General features: G+C 39.7%; 2 protein-coding genes across 2 annotated transcripts; both read left to right on the plus strand.

Moving 5' to 3' along the window:
* Nucleotides 1-3,696: 3,696 nt before the first annotated feature.
* LOC140946056 (epoxide hydrolase 1-like) lies at nucleotides 3,697-10,228 on the plus strand. Its single transcript, XM_073395124.1, has 4 exons — nucleotides 3,697-4,503; nucleotides 7,057-7,226; nucleotides 8,385-8,634; nucleotides 9,856-10,228. The coding sequence occupies exons 1-4, from the start codon at nucleotides 3,758-3,760 to the stop codon at nucleotides 10,097-10,099; spliced, it is 1,410 nt and encodes a 469-aa protein (XP_073251225.1). The 5' UTR covers nucleotides 3,697-3,757; the 3' UTR covers nucleotides 10,100-10,228.
* A 2,853-nt stretch (nucleotides 10,229-13,081) lies between these two features.
* On the plus strand, nucleotides 13,082-19,435 carry LOC140946037 (epoxide hydrolase 1-like). The gene is made up of 4 exons (XM_073395107.1): nucleotides 13,082-13,890; nucleotides 15,360-15,532; nucleotides 16,932-17,181; nucleotides 18,702-19,435. The coding sequence occupies exons 1-4, from the start codon at nucleotides 13,148-13,150 to the stop codon at nucleotides 18,946-18,948; spliced, it is 1,413 nt and encodes a 470-aa protein (XP_073251208.1). The 5' UTR covers nucleotides 13,082-13,147; the 3' UTR covers nucleotides 18,949-19,435.
* The last annotated feature ends 3,075 nt before the right edge of the window (nucleotides 19,436-22,510 follow it).

A 22,510-nucleotide genomic window follows, 5' to 3' on the forward strand; every position in this document is an offset into this window, starting at 1 on the left:
TAGTAATAATAATAATAATAACAGTAAATTTTAAACTCACTTTCATTTAGGTTAATGATCACTGTTACAAGCGAAAGCGGACATATACTCAAGTATCCAAAAAGAAGAACTGTCCAGCGGCAATTCACATACAACAAATTGCCAAATTCCCTAATTTCAAGGTAGGTGTGCTGGTTTTGTGGGGGTAATGTATACATAAATGAAGGAGGAAAATAACCTCATACAGTGCCACAAATCCACACATTGAGATAAAGGGGGCACTATCATCTGGAAAGCATTGCAAAGCAAAGCACTTGACCCTGCACTTACCAGCTTGATCTTAAAAATACAAGGGAGGGGGAGGGGTAGGGGAGGGCTCACTAAACAGGCCACTAACCTTTTAAACACCACATTCACCCGATTTGTTCTTTGATGTAGTGGAAACTCTAACTTAGAATATTAAATATATGAAAAGAAATCTGAGTCGCAGACACTCTCAACCTTCTTTATAGAGACAGTCCATACAAAATAAATGGTCTAGACGATGTGAGGGCTGGCTGCGACACAGGCTAGTTTTTCCTTTTTCAGTTATTTATTCCTCAATGTCCCCTTTTCCTTATAAAAGTCCTTTGCCTGAATATGAAGGCACAATTATACCACAGTAAGTACATTGCTAACAAAAATAAAGAAATATAATCTCCATGTCAATAATCTTGTCACTGAATTTCACAATGGTTGGCTTTAATTTTTCAGGTTCACATAGACACCCCTTTCTTCAGAGCTACAGCTGCAAAACAGCTCCACCAAGCTCTAAATGAAAAGAAAGCTGGAAATGCACAGATGAAATATTTAATAACATTACCTGATCCATCTCAACACAGGAACCACACCACTGGCAAAGTAATGCAAATAGTCAATGAACATGTTACATCTCCCCTTACATAACAAAAGTTAAAACTGTAAATATTAATATATAATACTCATAACATAAAACCTTTAATGACAACTGATGAATGCATTTAACTGCCATTTTTACAATGAAGAAATCATAATAATATTAAAGCATTACAAATAAAACTTACAATGTATTTCTGTGAGAAGGTTGTACAGGAAAACAAAAACAAAAACTTGAGAGATCCAATGGAGGTGTAAACTTTCCTTATTTTCAGGCTGCTGGGGTAAGAGAGCCAGTTGATCCAATAATTAAAGAAAAAATTGTGGAGCTGTCTCATCAGGGTGTTCGGAAAGTAAGTGAAATGTGGAGACACTTGGAAGCCTTTATCAACTAACGGTGCTTCTTGCTCAGGAGAACCACGACAGTTTTTGCTATAAAGCCTCGCCGTTACCTCGTCAGCATAGTCTTTAGTCGAGCATAAATCGGCAATACTATAATATCTTCTAAGACAGTACGCAGATTCTGACTCCATACAAATAACGCACAATATTTTTGACAGAGCCAGCTCTGAACGTTCTTCCTCAATTACCACTAAATCAGGAAATGGGACCATCTGTGTACGTATTGCATGAGACACATGTAGACGTTAGAAATTCTTGCCTCACACAATTATGGTGAAATGATATACCATAGCAATCTCTTTTATATGCACGGCGTTCTTCAAGACTTGCCAGGATCAGAAGGTTTGAACAACCATAACATCTTACTTGCTCCATTTTGTATCTCAGTTGGGACTCAGAAAGAAAAAAAAGAAAAGACTCCCCACCACAATCTGCAGTGGGGAGCCTTTTGGACTTAGACTCAGAAAGAAAGAAAAGAAGACTCCCCACCAGAATCTGCGATGGGGAGCCTTTTCGACTTAGAAAAAAAAAAGGAAGAAACATAGTGACGAGTCTTTTGGACTTAGTGTTTGAAAGGAGCTCCCCTCAGCAAGAGGAGAGCCCTTTCAACTCTGACTAAAAAAAAAGATTTGAAACAAATCTTAGAACAAAGGCTTAATCTCAGAAGATCGTAGCAACAAGGCCACTCTACAACTTACAATACCCCGTTCCCAAGAGTCCTGATGTTTCCCGAGATGAAGTCGAAGGAAACATCAGGACTGAAAGGAAAACAAAACCAACTTTTTCTCTTAATATAACAATAACCTTTATTAAGTACCAATACCATTTTCTGTTTATTAATTAGATTCAACAATGAAAAATGCCCCAACCTTGAGAAGGACATTAAGGAAAATGAACAACTCTTGGAATTCACATTATAAATCTACTGAACTGATGCAGAGGGTGTGTGTGAGTTTTTTAAAATGATGTTGCCAGAATGTTTTAAGAGGGCCCTAACCCCCCCGGGGGGGGGGACTCCGATATGAAACAGACAGGGATGCTCGTCGGAAATTTTGAATTTAACCCCTAAAGGAGACCATCTGGACGTGGCTCAACCTTTTTGTGACCCCTAAAGGAGACCAATCTGGGCGTGGTTCCAGTTCAGTCTAAATATTATAAATTCCTCGAAAATATATCAGTTTATGCATGAAGAAGGTCAAGGGGGATTAGGGAGCGGTCGGGGGGGGGGGGGCAAGGTATTACAATGGTTGACTGTATTTGTACTGGCTTTTATCCTTTTAAGAACGTTACAAATATCCTTTCAAAGGGAAATCAAGTAATAATGGGAATAATCCTAGTAACAGTTTTATGATAATGGCAATACAATGAATAAACTTTCACATTTTCTCCATTCTTATTTTGCAGTATCCATCATAACCTGAGCTATCCGAACAAATAAGCTTACTGCTTAACTATACCGTTTACACGGTGAAAAATAATATCATTGTTCGCTAATGCTTACGCTATGAACGTCAAAAGTAACTAACCTCGGCGGATCGGAGCATTGATCCACATTTTGAAGTACCGTATGACGGTATCCATTCTTGGCTTACACAATGACTTCAACAGAAAACACAGGTCGTTGGTCGTAAGGAGTCGAAGAGTTTGCCGGAAAATAATTTTATTCAGTTCCAGTTTCCGCGCGGATACCTGATTTTGGAGTATCCATTCTAGTCACGACCGTTCTGTCAAGGGCTGTTGCATAACTCTGACGCGTTTTGCACGAACTGGAAGTAAAAAAGGGGTTGCCGCCACCCTACTCGTTTTTTTCCCCTACCCTCCCCCTGTTACGTAAGACTCTTGCCTTTATACTTTTTTGCGGATAGAAAATAATGATTGACTTTTTAAAGTTACAGCTGCAAATCACTAGTCTCCCTCGCAGCCGTTTTGTGGATGTCACGCAACGGGGAGCGCTGCGTGACATCCAAAAAAGACGGGTGCGTGAACCTCTCGTTCCTAGTGGCATTTAAAAGTGGGTACTTGATATCTTATCTTTTCCACAGAGTTAACATCACGTCTGTTGTGAAACGTTACTGAAGACGTTTATTAAAACTCAGAAAGAGTACGGTAGAAGAAGACAAGTACGGCTTTTTATAGCACAAGGCTTCAATATTAACATTAGTCAAATAGTTTCGGCAGACATGGTGTTTAGACTTCGTGTACGTGTCATGAACTCTTGCACATGAGGGAATGTTTCAAAACTAACCAAAACCACAGCAGGTCAGTCTTGCAACATTTTGACAGGCACGAACAACATTAATGTCAAGAAACCCCTCCAGAACGTCATTCAAGTTCAGTGCGGTTTTTGCACAAGGCAAACCTTGGCACACTTCTCTGGCCGTTCTTAGATGACCTGGAGCGAGTTGTTTGCAGAAGCCTGCAGATTCTACCGCTTGCTTGTGGGTTTCCTGCCAAAGTTGCAAACTGTATTGTAGATCCAAGAATGGGATGCAAGACCCTCTGTGCGGTTTTTGTGGTCATTGTCAGTGTCTCGATCGTAGTTGTTCCTATGCTACTAAGCAAATATCTGTTCCAAATCGGCGAGGTGCCGCGGATCGATGAACATCAATGGTGGGGGAAAGGACAAGATCAGAGCCGCGAGCAGAAAGAAGACACTTCCATTAACCGAATTTATATGAGTTTATCCGATGAAATCCTGTCTGATCTTAAGGACAGACTTTCTAAGACGTACTTCTTTGAAAACTTGGAGGGAATCGATTGGGAATATGGAATAAACCCTGACTATATGAAACAACTTGTTGAGTACTGGAAAACAAAGTTTGATTGGCGCAAACAGGAGACACTTATTAACACTTATCCTCAGTTTAAGACGAAGATAAGCGGAATAGAGGTTCACTTTGTGCATTATAAACCAGATCAACTAAAAGAAGGTCAGCGTTTGATTGCTATAATGATGGTGCATGGATGGCCTGGGTCATTTTATGAGTTCTACAAAGTTATTCCAAAATTGATTGCTGCTTCCACAGATGATTATGCCTTTGCAATTGTCTGCCCCTCTATACCAGGCTATGGTTTGTCTGAAGCGCCTCATAAGCCAGGCTTTGATACGTTTGCTGCTGGGCGTGTTTTTACCAAGCTGATGGATCGGCTTGGCTACGAGTCGTATTATATTCAGGGCGGAGACTGGGGCAGTGCAATTACTAAGGCAATGGCAATTATGAATCCAAGGTGAGTGTAGATGCTTTTAACCATAAATCCTGCTTCTTATATTTACTTGTTATCTTGTTACATTGCTTCTGTTGGTACTGCGAGAGAATCTGTTTTGACATAAAAGTATGAGGATATATTCTGCAGTAATGAGAAATATCACAGATCTTTTAATATTGCCGGCTTGCTTGTAAAGTTGAACTAGGGTCACCTTCAGAGGCATGCGGGCATAAATGACTGGGATGGGTTCTGTTGCTGGTGACTTCTGTTCTCATATGAAAATGGGTAGTCCCAAGGTCTATGTTATATGCAGGGTTGTCAAAATGCACCGGCAACCGGCACTATCACCGGCTACTTCTGTAACCTCGGAAACACGTATCCCTGGTGATATGTGTCCCCTACCTGGAAAACACATATCCCTAGTGATATGTGTTCCCTCACCTAGGAAACACATATCCTTGTAATATGTGTTCTCCCACCTGGGAAATACGTATCCCTAGTGATATGTGTTCCCCCACCTGGGAAACACATATCCCTAGTGATATGTGTTCTCCCACCTGGGAAACACATATCCCTAGTGATATGTGTTCCCCCACCTGGGAAACACATATCCCTAGTGATATGTGTTCCCCCACCTGGGAAACACATATCCTTAGTTATATGTGTTCCCCCACCTGGGAAACACATATCCCTGGTGATATGTGTTCCCCCACCTGGGAAACACATATCCCTAGTGATATGTGTTTCCCCACCTGGGAAACACATATCCTTAGTTATATGTGTTCCCCCACCTGGGAAACACATATCCCTAGTGATATGTGTTTCCCCACCTGGGAAACACATATCCTTAGTTATATGTGTTCCCCCACCTGGGAAACACATATCCCTAGTGATATGTGTTCCCCCACCTGGGAAACACATATCCCTAGTGATATGTGTTCCCCCACCTGGGAAACACATATCCTTAGTTATATGTGTTCCCCCACCTGGGAAACACATATCCCTGGTGATATGTGTTCCCTCACCTGGGAAACACATATCCCTAGTGATATGTGTTTCCCCACCTGGGAAACACATATCCCTGGTGATATGTGTTCCCCCACCTGGGAAACACATATCCCTAGTGATGTGTGTTCCCCCACCTGGAAAAAGATTTCCCTAATGATATGTGTTCCCCCACCTGGGAAGCACATATCCCTAGCGATATGACAAGACAATATCCCTAGTGATATGTGTTCGCCCACCTGGGGAACACATATCCCTAGTAATATGTGTTTCCCCACCTGGGAATCCCTAGTGATATGTGTTCTTCCTCCTGCAAAACACGTATCCCATGATATGTGTTCCCCTATCTAGGAAACCGATATCCCTAGTGATATGCGTTCCCTACCTGAGAAACACATATCCCTAGTGATATGTGTTCCCCCACCTGGGAAACACATATCCTTAGTGATAGTGATTTACCCAACCTAGGAATCACATTTTCCCTAGTAATATGTGTTCTCCTACCTGGGAAACACATATTCGTCTCCAGATCCAGTATATTATCGAGAGGGGTCGCATTCTGCTTAAAGTATTTATAAAACTATTCCGTACTTACTGCTTCAGCTCTATGTGTTTTGTTTTTCCTAAGTTTAATAAAGATTTTTTCTGTTTGTCGCCAGATCTCTTGGGACTTCTGCATATATTGATATTAGACATGCCTTTTCTGATAGACTCCCGTTTCTTCCGTCTGCAAGTTTGTTTGAACTCTTCTTTTTGTCTCGCTGTAGTTGTCTCTGTTCTGAATTGTTAATGTTATGAGAAATATTCTCCCTAAGGGATTGCATGTTTTCTTTTTCTGTTTCGCATTCCTGATTGAACCATTTGTTTTGTGGTTTGCATTTAATTTTGCTGTCTCTCGCTTTTTTGCATGCTTCCACCAAAGTTTCACTAAGTAATTCATATGCAGTATCGGTGCTATCATGTTTGACAGCTGCTACTAACCTGGATTGAACTGTTTATATATATATCAATAGTGATATGTCTTCCACTACCGACGTCACCGGGAAACTCATGCCGGCTACCTTCTCTTATTCTCCTGCTACTTAAAGTCTTTTTGACAACCCTGTGCATGTACATTGGCAACATATGAGACCCACCGAGGCTTAACAAGGCCACTTTCTTATTTTAAGCAATAACCCACACCTCTTTCAGCGGATAAAAAAGAATGAGAAAAATTAGTGGCAGGGAAAGCTGAGGGGAAGGGAAAGATAACCTGCGGAAGAGGCATTCTAGTGTTTTATGAAGTGTCTCAATGGCCAACAGCCAGTCAAGATTTTTTAAAGTGACTGACAGCTGGCTATATAGATGCTTATTATTTAAGATGACACATTAGCAAAAATCAGAGAGAGGTTAAGGCAGGGTACTTGGCTTGAGCCAAATGGGGATCTGCATGGGTGACTCCCATAACCTAGAGAGGATGGTGATGCCTGCTGGAAAATTAAATGTCTTTTAAGTTTGTCAATTCCCTTGCGTTTTTGAAAGAGACTGCATTCTAAATTTCATCTGGAATCTTTTTATTTTCTTCCACAGTCACATTCGAGGACTGCACCTCAATATGATTACTGGATCGATCACCCTCTCTCCATTTGCCTATTTACAGGCAAAACTTTTCTGTTCAGAGAAGGAACAAAAGAAAATCTTCCCAATCCAGAAATTCTTTTCTAAACTGCTGGCTGAGTCAGGATATTTTCATTTGCAAGGTTAGTGTACAGGGTAACCACTGCTGTTTAAAACCAAAATTATGCTGGATATCTTGTGAATAGCCACTTTTAAACAATTTCTTGAAAACTCGTAACCAAATTGAGTGGGGTTCCCGGCCAGTAGTTTAATTGTTTTGTAAAAAGGCTGGATTGATGCATCTAGATGATGGATGTAAGAACTGTTCTCTCTGCACATCATAACCATTTAATTTTACAATTCTCTCTCAGTCGTTTTAGATTATCATTAGAGTATAACATATTATGCGTAGTTTAAATATTTTTGCTTTTATATTTTATAGGTAATTCCAATTATTTAATTATAAATTGTGTCCCCAAATTAGTATGGGGTTGTTCCCAAGCTATACGGCTCTGACACATTAATAAAGTTTTCTATATATTCTATTCTATGAAAAAATAAATGAATAAATAACTGAGAAATTATAACAACTTTTATAGTAATTAGACTAATAATAATGATAATAATAATTTTTAATAATAATAATTATTATTGATCAATTTTAATTATAAAAATTGATCAAATGTGTGTGTGAGAGCCGAAAACTACAACCATTTATTCCAACAGTGACAGGAGGCCTGGAACTATTGAAGAAAGGAAGATCAAAATTTACTTTATATTTATTGTAAATTGACATGATAATCTTTTTCAGTGATAAAATATGTGCAAAAGTGTTCTGTACTGCCTCGAACGTCAGAAGTGAAAACGTACAATAAATAAAAAAATTGTTGAATTTTGGGAAAATATGGGCTTTCTTAAAACCTAAATCACGGCCAAGCTCTGAAGCCAGAAGTCGATTTAACCGGAAAATTTGATGACCTGTACGGAAGACCAGGGAATTAGTGCCATATCCCTACGAGTTGGCGTATGGGTGGGGGTACTTAGAAAAGTTAATCCATCCGTGGGGGAAGTATGCCAGATCTTTTCTGGAACTATTAAAACTGCAGATTTTCATTTAAGGACAGAATAAACACGAAAATAATCCTTGTAGTTTTAGCTAAAGCAAAGATTATTGGCCTGTAAAAGTACGATTTCAAATGATTTATCCATCAGCCTATTATTTATAACTTCATTGTATGACATTCTTTTTAAAGAGCAAGTTGTGTTGCCATATGGTGTAGCTAAATGTCATTTGTTTTCAGCCACTCGTCCTCACTCTGTTGGCTTAGCAACCAATGATTCACCAGCTGGCCTGGCAGCATACATCCTGGAGAAGTTTGCAATGTGGAGTGGATGTGAAATGACAGATACTGCAACTTGTTTAGAATCTCGCTTTTCCAAAGATGACTTGCTAACCAATGTAATGATCTACTGGGCAACGCACTCAATAGCGTCGTCAATGAGGTTTTATTATGAACAAATGCACAGTCCTTATCGACATGTTTCAGCAAGGTTAGTGCCTTTAAAGGCCAGTGAATCTTGTGACCTCCAGGGGCGTAGCGTGGTGTCTTCAAGATGCACGCGCGGATAGAAAGGTTAGACCTCGGAAGGCACTGCAAACTATGGGGGTCTGAGGGTATACTCTCCAAGAAAATGTTTCAAATTTAGGGGCTCAGAAATCAATTTCTGCGTTTTCTGCAGGACATTTTCAGTAAATAAATACGAGGGAAAATGCAATAGTTTTTAATTAGAAAAAAGGTAACAAAAGGTAAAAAAAGGTAAACAGTGACGCCATCAAGGAGGTTACAAGCGAAGGACGAGACGTACCTTTCAGACAGGCAAATACATCAATATAATGCGAAAGATTTATCATTCATCCCGATTTAATGATAACGCTCCTGACCTCTGCTGGGAGGAGATGTTTGTTTCGGCGACTTGAAGGGTTGATGGAGAGTTTTCGGAAGGTCAGGCAAAATTTTAAATTCCGCACTTTATCATAAACGATAAGGGGACTGGTGCCAAAAAAAGGAAGGGCTATTTTAGCGAGGTTGGCTTTCTCGGCCAGAGTCTGCTTATTGGGCGAGAAACAAGTGTCCGTTGTCCGCATTAACGGATGTCCATCTTAAGCGGGTCGAAGAGAATTTGTAAGTGCCTTCTCTAGAGGCAAAGAAAACTGTCTGTAATAACGAGGTGGGTGGGTGTTCATAAAGCGAGGCTCGACTGTAAGGTTATATTGTCGTTTGGCCCTCACCTCCTTAAATTTCATCGTAAAATTCAAGTGGCGATAGGTAATTGTCTTTCCGATATGGTGGGGGAGGTGACCGGATACCAATGCGACGTGTCGCTGCGACTTTTGTCAGCAACTTGTCGCCCAACCTGGGTACAAGTACTAGGGTCAATTTAATGAAACTTTTACAACGGTAATTTACAAGTGTAGCTATTGTTGTTAGATTCTAAAACAATGGCTACAATTGTAAATTATTATACTTGTAAAAGTTTGGTTGAATTGACCCCTCATTTGTCGCCGCGACGAGTCTGTGAACGCGGACGTATTTCCGGTCGTTGCTTTTTTTCACCCGAAATAATTACTGTAAGCTAAATAATAAGCTAGTAAGTTACTTTCCAAGTGGAGAGAAGCCACGTCTGGAAATACGTTTGCGTTCGCAGCCTACGCTATGATCTTTGTGCCGCGAGGATTTTAATTAATTTTATTTGCTTTGTGTCGTTCTACAGGTGTCCGGTAACAGTTCCCACAGGGCTGGCAGAATTTCCCCACGAGATTTTCCCCACTCCTAAACCCTGGGTTCACAACATATTTCTTGATATTGTGCAATATTCTGAGCTTCCTCGCGGTGGACACTTTGCTGCTTTTCAAGAACCAGAGCTGTTTTCCAACGATGTGATCATGTTTGTAGAAAAGGTTGAACAGCGTATTGCAGCCAAACAGGCCGAAGACACAACTGAATCTAAGTCTTAATAAGTATTTATCAGCTGATTGTCTTAAAGCAAAAAAACTATATGTCAAAGAAGTGATTATGGATGATTAACAAAGATCATTTTCCTGATGTGCTCGTTTCAGAATGCTTGCGGCATGTGAAACACTAGACTACTAGTAGTCCCCCATTTGTCCTCAGGGATAGTAGAGCGAGCGAAACGCGAGCGCGCGTAAAAATCACCCCATGCGAGAAAGGCTAGCCGCGTGTTGCCGCTGTTGCCTTTTTTCGCGTGGGGTGATTTTCACGAGCGCTCGCGTTTCGCTCGCTCTACTATCCCTGAGGACAAATGGGGAACTACTCGTAGTCTAGTGAAACACATACCTTGTCATGAAAATAATAGAGAGTTTTAGATCCGAGTTTACCGCGAACCTCTAACCGCGGTTTGCGGTTACCCGTTTGCGGTTCGACGTTCAAACATAATTCGATTTAGATTGGCGGTGAATTAAAGAGGGCCGCCATTTTGAATCAGCAGCAGTGAATGGCACTTGTTTTCAAGATCCAACAGAATTTATCAAATTTAGCATTTCGCCCGAATTTGTACCTCTGTTAATGGATAAAGACTTGCTCAACAAGATTTTTGTATCATTACGTGGGATAAAACAAGAATTGTAAGCTAAAAGCTTTCAGGTGAATGACATACGTGAAAACCTACCTCCCCACGTTGAAAACGCACGTTGTTAACTTCAAACGTGACGCGAAAGACTTGTCACGTGATCTCCAGCGGTTAGAGGTTCGCGGTAAATTCGGATCTAAAACTCTATAACTCTTCTTAAAATCTTTTAGTGAAGAATGGTATTTTTTGAAATGTTTTTTGTACTCAGCTTCCTGCTGCTGTTTCAGTAAAACATAAATATACCGAAAACATGTATAATAGCGCCATTTATACGAGGAAAAATAAGACGCGTCTTACATAGGACGCGTCTTAAATAAGACGCGAACTGTACCATTTATACGAGCATGTCTTATCTAATAAGACGCGTCTTAGCTAAGCCGCGTCTTATTTTAGACGAAATGTACCGTTTATACGGAAAGTTCGCGTCTTATTTAAAGACGCGTCTTACATAAGACGCGTCTTATTTTTCCTCGTAATCTCTTTCAAATCGGTACTTTAAATCCCTACGGAATCAATCAACGCCCTTCACTCAACTGCATGAATGTTACTTTTTCAAGTTAATTACGTTTCAAGCAAAGGTGTCGCTCTTCGAGTAAGAACCACAATAACCTCAGAGTCCCTTTATTTTCGCTCTACACTGACCAAGAGCTACCATATTCCAGGCGTTCAGTTAGTGGAGCGCGAGCTAGCCCTTTCCTTCCTTATACGACTATGGTAATTTGACTTTTATCGACAGTTGATAAAACCAAATTTTCATGTTTTACTCCTCCACGTCGGGAGTAACAGAGTTTCCGAGATGATCGTGTTGACAGGCTCTTTAAAATAATAAACAGATAGCTGAAATGACTCACGAGTATTTTTTTTTCCGGTTTGGGTGGAAAGAATTTGGTCGTAATAGCGAGGAGATCGTATAGACGGGTGATCGTAAGGCTGGGTTCTACTGTATTTGGTAGGAAGTGCAACTTCTAGTTACTACACTCTTCTTCTGAACGAAAGGTGTGGCGCTTACTGATGCAGAACCTTTTTAGCCTTTTTAACCCTCGCAGTGTCACTGCCCTCGCCCACACTGTGCCTGGCTTGCACAAATGCCCTACGCCATGCTTAGAGCGGTTTTCATTTGAGTGTCGAAAAGTAATTGGTTTTGCACTTTCTACACGATGCGATTGGCTTAAAAGATTCGCGCCACCTTTTCATCCAATCAGAAGTAAAACCAAAGCCAATTGTGACGCGCTCGCATGCATTTTCCCGCGCTTTGCGTCAGCCACATGTAATTACTTCGAGTTTTGATTGGTTCAATGTATTGTCTGTGTCCTATGTGATTGGCCAGAGTAATTACTTTGGTTTTGGTTTTACGACACTCAAACGAAAACCGCTCTAATAGACCTTGTCACGGTTTTCGACGCCATCTTGACGAGTAGGCAAACGCGTGAGAAATTACAGTGTTTGTATGAGAATCTAATGTCGGATAATTTCCGTAAAACGGCTGTTCTGAAAAAAATATCAATTGTCAACTAAAGCTTCAGTGCAAAGGATTGTCCTAAAACATTTTTGGGGCATATCTGTGCTTAAACTTCTCAAGAGGCTTGCTTTAGATTTTCCATATATTTGTCTGTAATTTTCCCGGGACTTTCTTACAGACAAATGTATAGAAAATTTCAAAAAGTGGTTCTAGGTCTTCAAGTGAATGTAACGCCCTCAAATTTTTTCAGGAGAATCCTTAGAAGTGAAGCTTTAGTTTGCAAGTCATATTTTTTTCAGAACAGCCGTTCTACGGAAATTATTCGACATTAGATTCTCATACAATCACTGTAATTTTTCACGCGTTTGCCTAGGCCTACTCGTCAAGATGGCGTCGAAAACCGTGACAAGGTCTATTGGAACTGGTACTGACGTATGGCGTTTCTAAGAGTCAGTATTAGAAATGAAAAATGTGAATGTTAGTTATTACCATTTTCTAAGTCTTTTCAAAATAAAAAGTGACATCGCTTTTTGACGACAGGGGAACGCTGCTCAGGCGGGTTGAGATGAGCGGGCGTGTAATCTCGTGTGACCAACCACGTCCCCTGAGCCCAGTTGTTCGAACGCTGAGTAGCGTTAACCCGGCCGCTGGGGTTAAATTCTACCCCGGGTGTTAATTTTTCCTATTCTTTTCAGAGCATCTAATCATAAAATTGCAGACCAAAGGGAATTAAACTGAATTTGCCTTGCAAGCTGTTATATCGCACTAACCCTGGGTTATCTTAACCCCGCTTCTATTGAACAACCCGGACCAGTACCCCAGTTGGGTTTCGACCCCCTTGATTGCGTGACTGTCACGAAAGAAAAGAGTCCGCGAAGTTTTACTAAGAAGTTACAAGACAAGCTACACTGAAGCTAGTGGTTTTTTGTCCATATCTTGCTTCCAGTACACTCAAAAATGGGCTGCAAGACCTATTGTGCGGTTTTTGTCGTGATCGTCGGTATCTCGATCGTAGTTGTTCCTATGCTACTAAGCAAATATCTGTTCCCGACTGGCGAGGTGCCTCGGATCGATGAACATGAATGGTGGGGGAAAGGACAAGAGAGCAGCGAGCAGAAAGAAGACACTTCCATAAACCGAATTTATATGAGTTTATCCGATGAAATCCTGTCTGATCTTAAGGACAGACTTTCTAAGACGTACTTCTTTGAAAACTTGGAGGGAATTGATTGGGAATATGGAATAAACCCTGACTATATGAAACAACTTGTTGAGTACTGGAAAACAAAGTTTGATTGGCGCAAACAGGAGACACTTATTAACACTTATCCTCAGTTCAAGACAAAGATAAGCGGAATAGAGGTTCACTTTGTGCATTATAAACCAGATCAACTAAAAGAAGGTCAGCGTTTGATTGCTATAATGATGGTCCATGGATGGCCTGGGTCATTTTATGAGTTCTACAAAGTTATTCCAAAATTGATTGCTGCTTCCACAGATGATTATGCCTTTGCAATTATCTGCCCCTCTATACCAGGCTATGGTTTGTCTGAAGCTCCTCATAAGCCAGGCTTTAATTCAATTTCTGCTGCTCGTGTTTTTACCAAGCTGATGGATCGGCTTGGATATGAGTCGTATTATGTTCAGGGCGGAGACTGGGGCAGTGTTATCACTAGAGCAATGGCAATTATGAATCCAAGGTGAGAAAGGAATCATTTTAACAATAACAAGACTGCTGACTGCTTTTAAGCAAACAGTAACAGAGGGTTGGGTTGTGACTTAAGGTGGCCAACACCCTAGTCTCCCTCGCAGCCGTTTTTAGTATCGTCACGCAACGCTCCTTGTGGGAGTTATGGGAGTGTATGAATGTAATTGTTGCTTCAATTCCGAGTGAATAAGAAAGAAAGAGCGATATGCGAATTTAAAATGGGTTGACCTTTTTTGGTCTGAAACAGGGCCAGGATTGGAAAACTGGGTGACACACCCCCTCCAAGAATACCCATCAGCACCCTAATTATCCCAGGCAGTGTGGCCGAGTGGTCTGCATGTGAGACTTGTAATCTGGAGAGTCTCACCCAGCCTGGCCACTTGCTGGATTTGTTCTTGGTTAATTGTCCCGAGTTCCACTATCCTCAACCAGGTTTTCAAATAACCAACTGGCTGCCTCGATCCTATCAGTTGGGGTTTTTCTATTGGCATTATTTGTTCAGAGGGCCTGTAAACTAGCTGGATAAGCTAAGTGCACTTCTCACTACAAACAAACCTTAAACCTTTCTTTAACCTTTTAACCTTTATATAGAGTTATGTCACAAGGATATTGCTGTTCTAGGGATCAATTCTGTGCTGAAGTTATTACTTAGCTCTTTTATTTACCCATAAACAAAATGCACCTGTAGAGTTTTGAAGAAGACTATCAAACAAATTTCATCAGAAAGCCCTGACAATAATAATTTTTTGATGATTTTTGCAGTCACAGCATTAAAACTTGAGATTGTTGGCCCACTTTTTTCATATTTCGAGGCGTTAACTGCTCAGCCACACAAGCCTCCACGTAATTGTAGAAGGGCTTTAATTTTACTGTCTGCATTTGAAGGGCAGGCCTATAATTAGATTGTATTGGAGGGTGTAACAAAATACACTAGCCTGCGTAGCTGCTGGCAGTTTTTTGGTGGTTTTTTTTTGTGTGTGTGTTTGATAGACACCTGCATGCAAGGTCAAGAAGAAAACATGTAAGATCAATCAGAAGCCCCTTGCCCTCTGTCCCACTGCTTTCTTGTTTTACCTTGGTGCACTGCTTTCACACAGCTGAATCTCAATTTATGAGCCAAAAACAAAAAACCACCGGCTATATATGCAGGGTACAAAATGTGTGGGAGATATGCCCTCCCCTCAAGCCATTTGACCTATTTTAATTTTTCACCATACAAATTGAAGGTAAAATCTTTACTTTATCAGTGTAATTTTTGTGGATTTTCAATGTACATCTTCAAATGAACTTTTTGTATTATAACAGTTTAGTTCCATTTTCCCTTTGAAAATATATAGTTTCTCAGACCCGGCCCTTTTTGCAACTCCCATATGATTGCATATCACTGACCCCTGCTTTCTAATAGTCTACAATCTAGCTACATACAATCTAATATTCTGTTGTTTTTATTGTAACTTTTAGCTACATTCGAGGACTGCATCTTAATAATGTTATTTCTGGATCACCTATCAGTTCACCATTTGCCTTAATACAGGCAAAGCTTTTCTTCTCAGAGAAGGAACAGAAGAAAATCTTCCCACTGCAGAATTGGTTTTTCAAACTTCTGGCTGAGTCAGGTTATTTTCACTTACAAGGTCAGTGCAAAGGGAAGTTATTCCTGTTAAATAAGGGCCTGTTTACAATATGAAGGGAGGAACATTCTAGCACCAGTAAGATCCAAAATGCGGATCGTCCTAGTGTATTCAGTTTACATGCAAAAACAAGCAACTATCAAAACCATAGATCATTTTAGGGGTAGAATAAGAGAGTCTATATAGACTAAGAATGAGCTTTTCTTTTCTGGAGATTCAGAAAAGTGTAAATTTAACACAGAAATAAAATATTGCATTTCTCCCGAATTATTAAACAAGATTTTATCACAATTTTGCTTTATGCAAAATGTATCCAATTATACATGTATGAAAAATACATGGGGAAAGGTATAAATGCGTTAATCAGTCATCAAAAAAGTAACAAAGCAATTTCTCGTATTTGTTACCGCCAAACAACCAGAAATTCCAAATACCCTTAACAAACATTTTGCTTAATCTGTCATATATTTTGTAACTCAGTCCATCTTCTTGTGTCATTAATTCATTAATATAGACCTATCTTTAATCTACGACAAAATTAGTTGAGACACTTGCCCAAAAGAGGCCAGCTTTCTGATGTTTCACTGACTTCAAAAGGGGAAAATAAAGCTTTTCCTCCCCCATTCCCGCCATGCAATGTTGTGCCGCTGTGTTTGAGCTACCTATAGAAAACAATCACCCCAACTTTGAATGGAGGGGAGGGGGGAGGGGTGTGGATACTTTTGTTTCCTGAAGTCACCCTATTTGAGTTCAATGTCTCAACAATTTTGGTGCTGTTGATTGCTATCCTATTCTTTTCCTCTACTTAATTTCTTCCTAGTTATAAATTACTTTATATTTTCCTCTGCCTGCCTCGATTAGTCAAGCTATTTTCGAGCAGAGGATGTTTGTGTGTACATGTATGTTTTAATTTTTTATGATCAATAAACTTCACAAGGATTTTCCTAGTAATAGGATCTTCCTAGCAGAGAGGTAGGAAGATCCTAGCACCATGAAAACTTCTTTTTCTGGGAATATCCTAGTACTAGGGACAAATCACACAAAAATGGTGGCTGGTTGTTCAGTGGATAATAATGGCAATTAAGGCCAACCATTTTGTTTGGCATTACCATGCACTTATAGTTATGAAAATTCTTAAATTAAAGGTGGATAGTAACACCAGTGAAGAAAGCAGAAAGGCCCAAATATTCCATCTTTGTTATATTTTTGCCCTCCATGTTAAATTCCTTCTACGCTTGGTAACCACAAATGGACCAAAATTTTTGGATGTAAACCCAACATGACGTTGTCAGTTCTGCTTTCTAGGATCTTCCTGGTGCTAGGATTTTCCTCTTTTCATGTAAACATTCCCTATGTCTGTCTATAATGATGTCACTAAATGACTTTGTTTTTATGTTTTCAGCAACTCGCCCTCACTCTGTTGGTTTAGCAACCAATGATTCACCAGCTGGTCTGGCAGCATACATCCTGGAGAAGTTTGCAATGTGGAGTGGATGTCAAATGACTGATACTGCAATGTGTTTAGAATCTTGCTTTTCCAGAGATGACTTGTTAACCAATGTAATGATCTATTGGGCAACCCACTCAATTACATCCTCAATGAGGTTGTACTATGAAGAAATGCACAGTGCTGAAGCGCAGCGTGCAGAAGGGTTAGTAACTGACTTTAAGGGCACTAAATCTAGGGAGAAGGATCTTCGGGTACTTAAAAAAGAGGTTTACATTTTAGTGTAAATTATAAAAGGTTGGCATATTGTTTGGAAATATAGGAGTAGAGTGATTTGAATGATATGAAGGGCAGGAATCAGTCTCAGGGGATAAATTGTGCATAAGATACTGTAAAATTCCGAAAATAAGCCCCGGGGCTTATATTTTTCAAAGGGCCTTTTTCAGGGGCTTATATTCGGAGGGGCTTATGTACAGAGGGAAATTTGTGTTTCAAACCAATTAGGCTAGCTTGTAGTGGGAAGGAAATTTACCATTTTTGCTTTGTTTTACTTTGTATTCGAGAGCAAATTCCATGTACAAGCCCCCTGGGTGGCTTATATTCGGAGGGGCGATTTAACGGAGGGTTTTTTGTGTTACGATTTTGAGGGGCTTATACATGGAGGCGCTTATTTTCGGAATTTTACGGTATTTAAGGTGGGAAGGTGTTTTTGCTGAGGGAAGAATGAGGGTTAACTTGCACTGTAGCAGTAGTTTGTTGTATTTTTCAGTATATACGTAGCTGAATTTTCCCCACCAGCACGCCGTCTCATTGGGCAGTAAAACTGTTTCCTTTCAAAAATCTCTGAGAAAGCTCAAAACATTGAAATATCCATAATGTCAGAGGGTACATCAGGAAAGTTAAATTTGGAGAACCTGAATTTTTTAATGGGCCTTAAGCGGGTGGGAAGTTCACAAGTTAAAGACCGGACTGTGGGAGAGGAAAAGTTGATAATTATAAGGGGAGTGATGAATTCCAGGTAAACCACATCAATGTCGCCCTGCCTAGCCTCCCCTAGACTCTAAATAGTGCCATGTTTTTCACAGGGATAGAAAAAATAACTTGAACTACTTGCAAAATAAGACATCACGTCTTTTCCACATTCGACGCAAGTATAAGAAATGTAAAATGTAAAAATAAAAATGTTCTAGCAGTTTTAAGATCCTCAAATATATTTCGCTCTTCGAGCCTCGTGGGTCAAAAACAAAAAAACAGAACCACCGAAACTGAAATTAAATCACCAGTCCTGCTTGCGTTTATTGCCTGCTTTAATTGCCATCTCTGATCATGCTGGTACTTAACACAGGCTACTTGGGTAAGTTCTGGGAACAGGTTTTACAAAAAAAAAAGAGAAAAAGAAGAAAGAAGAAAAATGTACCAGAGAGGTCTGTTTTCAGTTTGTTTTTTGAACTAGGCAAGGAAAGAGGACCACGATCAGTTAAGCTATGAAAACTTTCTTCAGTAAACAATCAATACTAAACGATTTTATCTATTGTGATATTGTGATAGGAAATCTGTACTCCATACGTTTCATTGAAACATTTACGATTGTGCACATACATCCTATTGTACCAGCAGTGTAACACTGGCCCTATTTTTGTCCAGCAATGCATTAATTTGATGCTGTCCTGTGTTTTGAAGATGCTTTTGATTGTAAAAAATGTTATTTTTTCTTCATCACTACAGGATTCCAGTAACAGTTCCTACAGGGCTGGCAGAATTTCCTCACGAGATTTTCCTCACCCCTGAACCCTGGACGCACAGCTTATTTCTTGACATTGTGCAGTATTCTGAGATTCCTCGTGGTGGACACTATGCTGCTTTTGAAGAGCCAGAGCTGTTCGCCGATGATGTGATCAAGTTTGTAGAAAAAGTTGAAAAGCGTATTGCAACCAAAAAGGCCAAAGACACAACTGAACCTAAGTCTGAATGAGTGTTGACCAGCTGAGCGCCGTCTTAGTAAAGCCTTTTTTACCCTAATCTTATTGCGGTTAAGCATGTGCTACACATATTTTCTCAATTTTTCATTTAAAAAACGCAATGCACATACACGCACAAAGAGGTTATTACACCTGCAAAATATGGCTTTCGCTAATCTCGTTCCCAGCCTTCTCTTTCCCGGGGAACGAAGGGCGTTTCCCATCCGGATATCATTCTGGGAAGCTGTTAAAGTAGTCAGGAACAGAAGAGCAAGCAATAGGCGCTATCTTGCGTAGCGAGTAAAACCGATAATAGCATGCATAACTTAAAGAGTACAACTTTGTAGTTTTGAGTCCACTAAACGTTATGAACACCTGGGAGAGTAGCGCCGTTTTAGGCTTTCGCTTTTACTCGGTGTGTGAAATAAATGCCGAAAAAGGCATTTGTTCACTTCTTTACGTTAACGTTTGGTCTAGGGGCTAACCATTTTAAGTAATGGTCCGTGTAAAAGGTAGGCAGGCGAACGGCAAAAGTGATTAAAAGGTGCTAACTTTTAATCATTAATTTCAATTAAATCAAGCGTTCTGATTGGCCGAAATCCAAAAATCGCCAAAAAAAGAGTCAGAAACGTGACAAAAACACCTTTTTTTAGCTTTATTTTCTCCATTCCCCTGTCTTATACCTCACGGCCAAGTTTCAGCATTGTTCTATGCGCCAATCAAAAGTTAGAGCGGAAAACGTGCAACACACGCGCGACCTTGTTGTGACCCCATCTTAGTGTGACACTTGAGATGTTAGGAAATTTGTCTTTTACCCGAAGAAATCTCGTCAATTTCTTCGTGAAAAATCTGCATTTTTTCTTTATTGAATATTTATCTCAAATTTACTGTATTTTATCATCGGAGTGATCGTCAAAATGCTCTTAAACATGGTTTGCTGCCGTCCTCGACATGCCGAGTCGCCATGTGGGAATTTGGGCCCGGCGTAGTTGTTTTCGTTGTCAGGCCGGATCAGGAGGAGATCAGAATAATTGTGGCACTAGAAATTGGAGTGCAGCTGGGCATAAAAGAAGAAAGCGAAAGATTTGTTGTTTTTACAAGGATGAATTTATTTCTCGAAGAGATGTAGAACACTTGAGCTTGAGGTAAGCTGAATTCAATAGATTTTCGCACCTCCGCGCGCATTATGTGTTATTCATGTGTTTGCCCCTTTCGAAACTTCCATATTCCGTGTATCTTTACCCATCTTTCATTCGATTTTTTTTCTCTCTAGACTGCTTCATCAAGCGAAATGGAAGTTCGCCGTGGACCTTAAGTTAAAATGAGCGAAATGAAATTTGTGACACGTTTGCATTTTGTACCTTTGAGTTCTGAGACGGAGAATACCGAGACGGAAGCCGCTTAGGTATTATAAATAGCTGTCACTGGTGTTTGAGTTTCTCTTGGTACGGAAGATCTAGCGAGCATGACTGTAGCTTGCCTTTATTTTTTCCAAGGACGAGAGAGATTGTAAGAAGGATTTTTATAGAGTAATATCAAAACCTTGAAAACAGATAAACTGTAGCAGAGCTTTTTCTGAAACCCGATTATCCGAACATGCAGGAATTTTTTCTATCTGGGCAACATCCTCTTTTTTTCCAAAAGCAGAACATTTAGATAACATTTGGATTTGATTTTGTGTACTTGTTGTTGTTCTGTATGGTGGCCGAATATGAACGCGCGACATTGGCGCGTTCGCCAGATTCGCCACGTGAGAGTGAATTGCTGCTGTTTACGATCATGGTTTTGACATTTCTTTTGTGAGAGCCGACGTAAATGTTGTTCCCAACGTCGCTGATTGATGTAACACTGTGCTCATATTCGTGTAATTTCATATCAGTTTAACTTCCTCGGGTTTGAAGCATAGAAATCTTTTAAATTTTAGATATGTTATATTTTTCAACATAACAAAGCAATAGACGAAATAAAAAGTTGTTCGAATGAGTCTTAAGCTATCTTAATTCAACTTTAAAATTCAAATTTCGCGCTTTTAGCTGTATTGACCAATCAGAGCATTCAGATTTAATTTGATTAGAGAAATTAGCGCCTGAAAAATAACTGACGCTATTGCCGCGGGCTATTGTTTTTCTGCCTACTTCTTAGCTGGACCATTACTTAAAAGTGATGGGAAAGGTGAGGTAAAAATCATGCAAAGAAAAAAATTTTCATTTTTAAAACCTTCCTCAGTATTACTTTCATCAAAATGAAAAGTATTTAATAGTATAGTATGTCATTTTAAAATAAACTTGAGTAGAAAAAGTGACGCTGAAACTACAAGTTTTGTATTTTTACAAAATCAAAGACGTGGATTTCGAATTGTAGCATGCTGTTTAAAATGTTTATGTGACAGAGGTTTGAGAAAATCACCGAACAGTCTGTTATTTCTTAAAGATACAATTTTTGTCTTGAATAAAATTATTCCGGGAATTATTCTATCCACATGGCTTGAGGAAACCACATTATTATCCTGCTGATTTAATCCAAATATAAAAGTTTTTCTTCAGTGCCTGTATATTATATGCCGTTACAAAGGAAATTTTTTTAAGGAATGCACATTACAATATTAATAGTCCTTGTTAGCGCTTTTTTCAGAAATACAATTTCGATTGCGTAATTGTTACTATCTGGTGTTTGGTATAAACGGTCGGTGTCATAGCATTATTGGAGTTACGGGTATTGTTTTATGCGTATTCGCTTGTACAGGAGCCACACCAACTATTGAAAATAAACAAGTCAGCAAGCTGCTTTGAATGCCACCTTGCACAAATTCTCTAGCATTGATTGCTTCAGTATTTTTGGGGCCGAGAGTGCGTGCATTACTCTTCGCATTGACATAATGTTCGAGCAAAAGTTTGTATTAAAAAGATACCGATGCGAAAACGCATCGAAAACGCATCGTTAACCATTGTTATTTTTGTTTTGTTTCAAGCCACCAAGGTCCTGTCTCCACAAATCCGGACATTTTGGCAGTTTTGAAATGTTTCAGGGGCCCGGATTCGTGTGGAAATCACTCTGGAAAGTCAAAAAGACACGGTTTCGTTAGCGAGAAAAGCCGATTTCGTCTAAAAAATATATGCGGTTTTAAAAATATTCAGATTTACGACTGGATTCCCTTGTGTAAGGTTTATTGCTCGTGGTCAATTGACGAACTTGTTCATCTATCATCTAATTGCTGTTTATTTGTAAGGTCGGTAAAAATATTTCTCAAGTTGCATTGAATATTAATCGGGCTAGAGAACAAATATTTCTTCAACTTTCTGTGCTTTTCTAATAAGAGAATAAATGTCCACCAAGAAGTTGTGACTGTATTTTTTGCTTTATTCAGAAGGTAGTGGAAACGCGGCTACTTTTCTTTGATCAACAGTTTTCGCATCACGGTTTTATCGAGTCGGCAAATTTTCTGTTGTGGATGCGTCTAATCAAAGCATTTATTATTTACTGATGAACTAAAAGTGCGGCCTTTTCCCACTGCATTGTCAAAACCCAGCAACGTTGCCTTATACTTTATGCAGTTTAGATCACTTTTAAAAAACCCCA

This window comes from Porites lutea, chromosome 8 (assembly GCF_958299795.1).
Source record: "Porites lutea chromosome 8, jaPorLute2.1, whole genome shotgun sequence".
Taxonomy (NCBI): Eukaryota; Metazoa; Cnidaria; class Anthozoa; order Scleractinia; family Poritidae; genus Porites; species Porites lutea.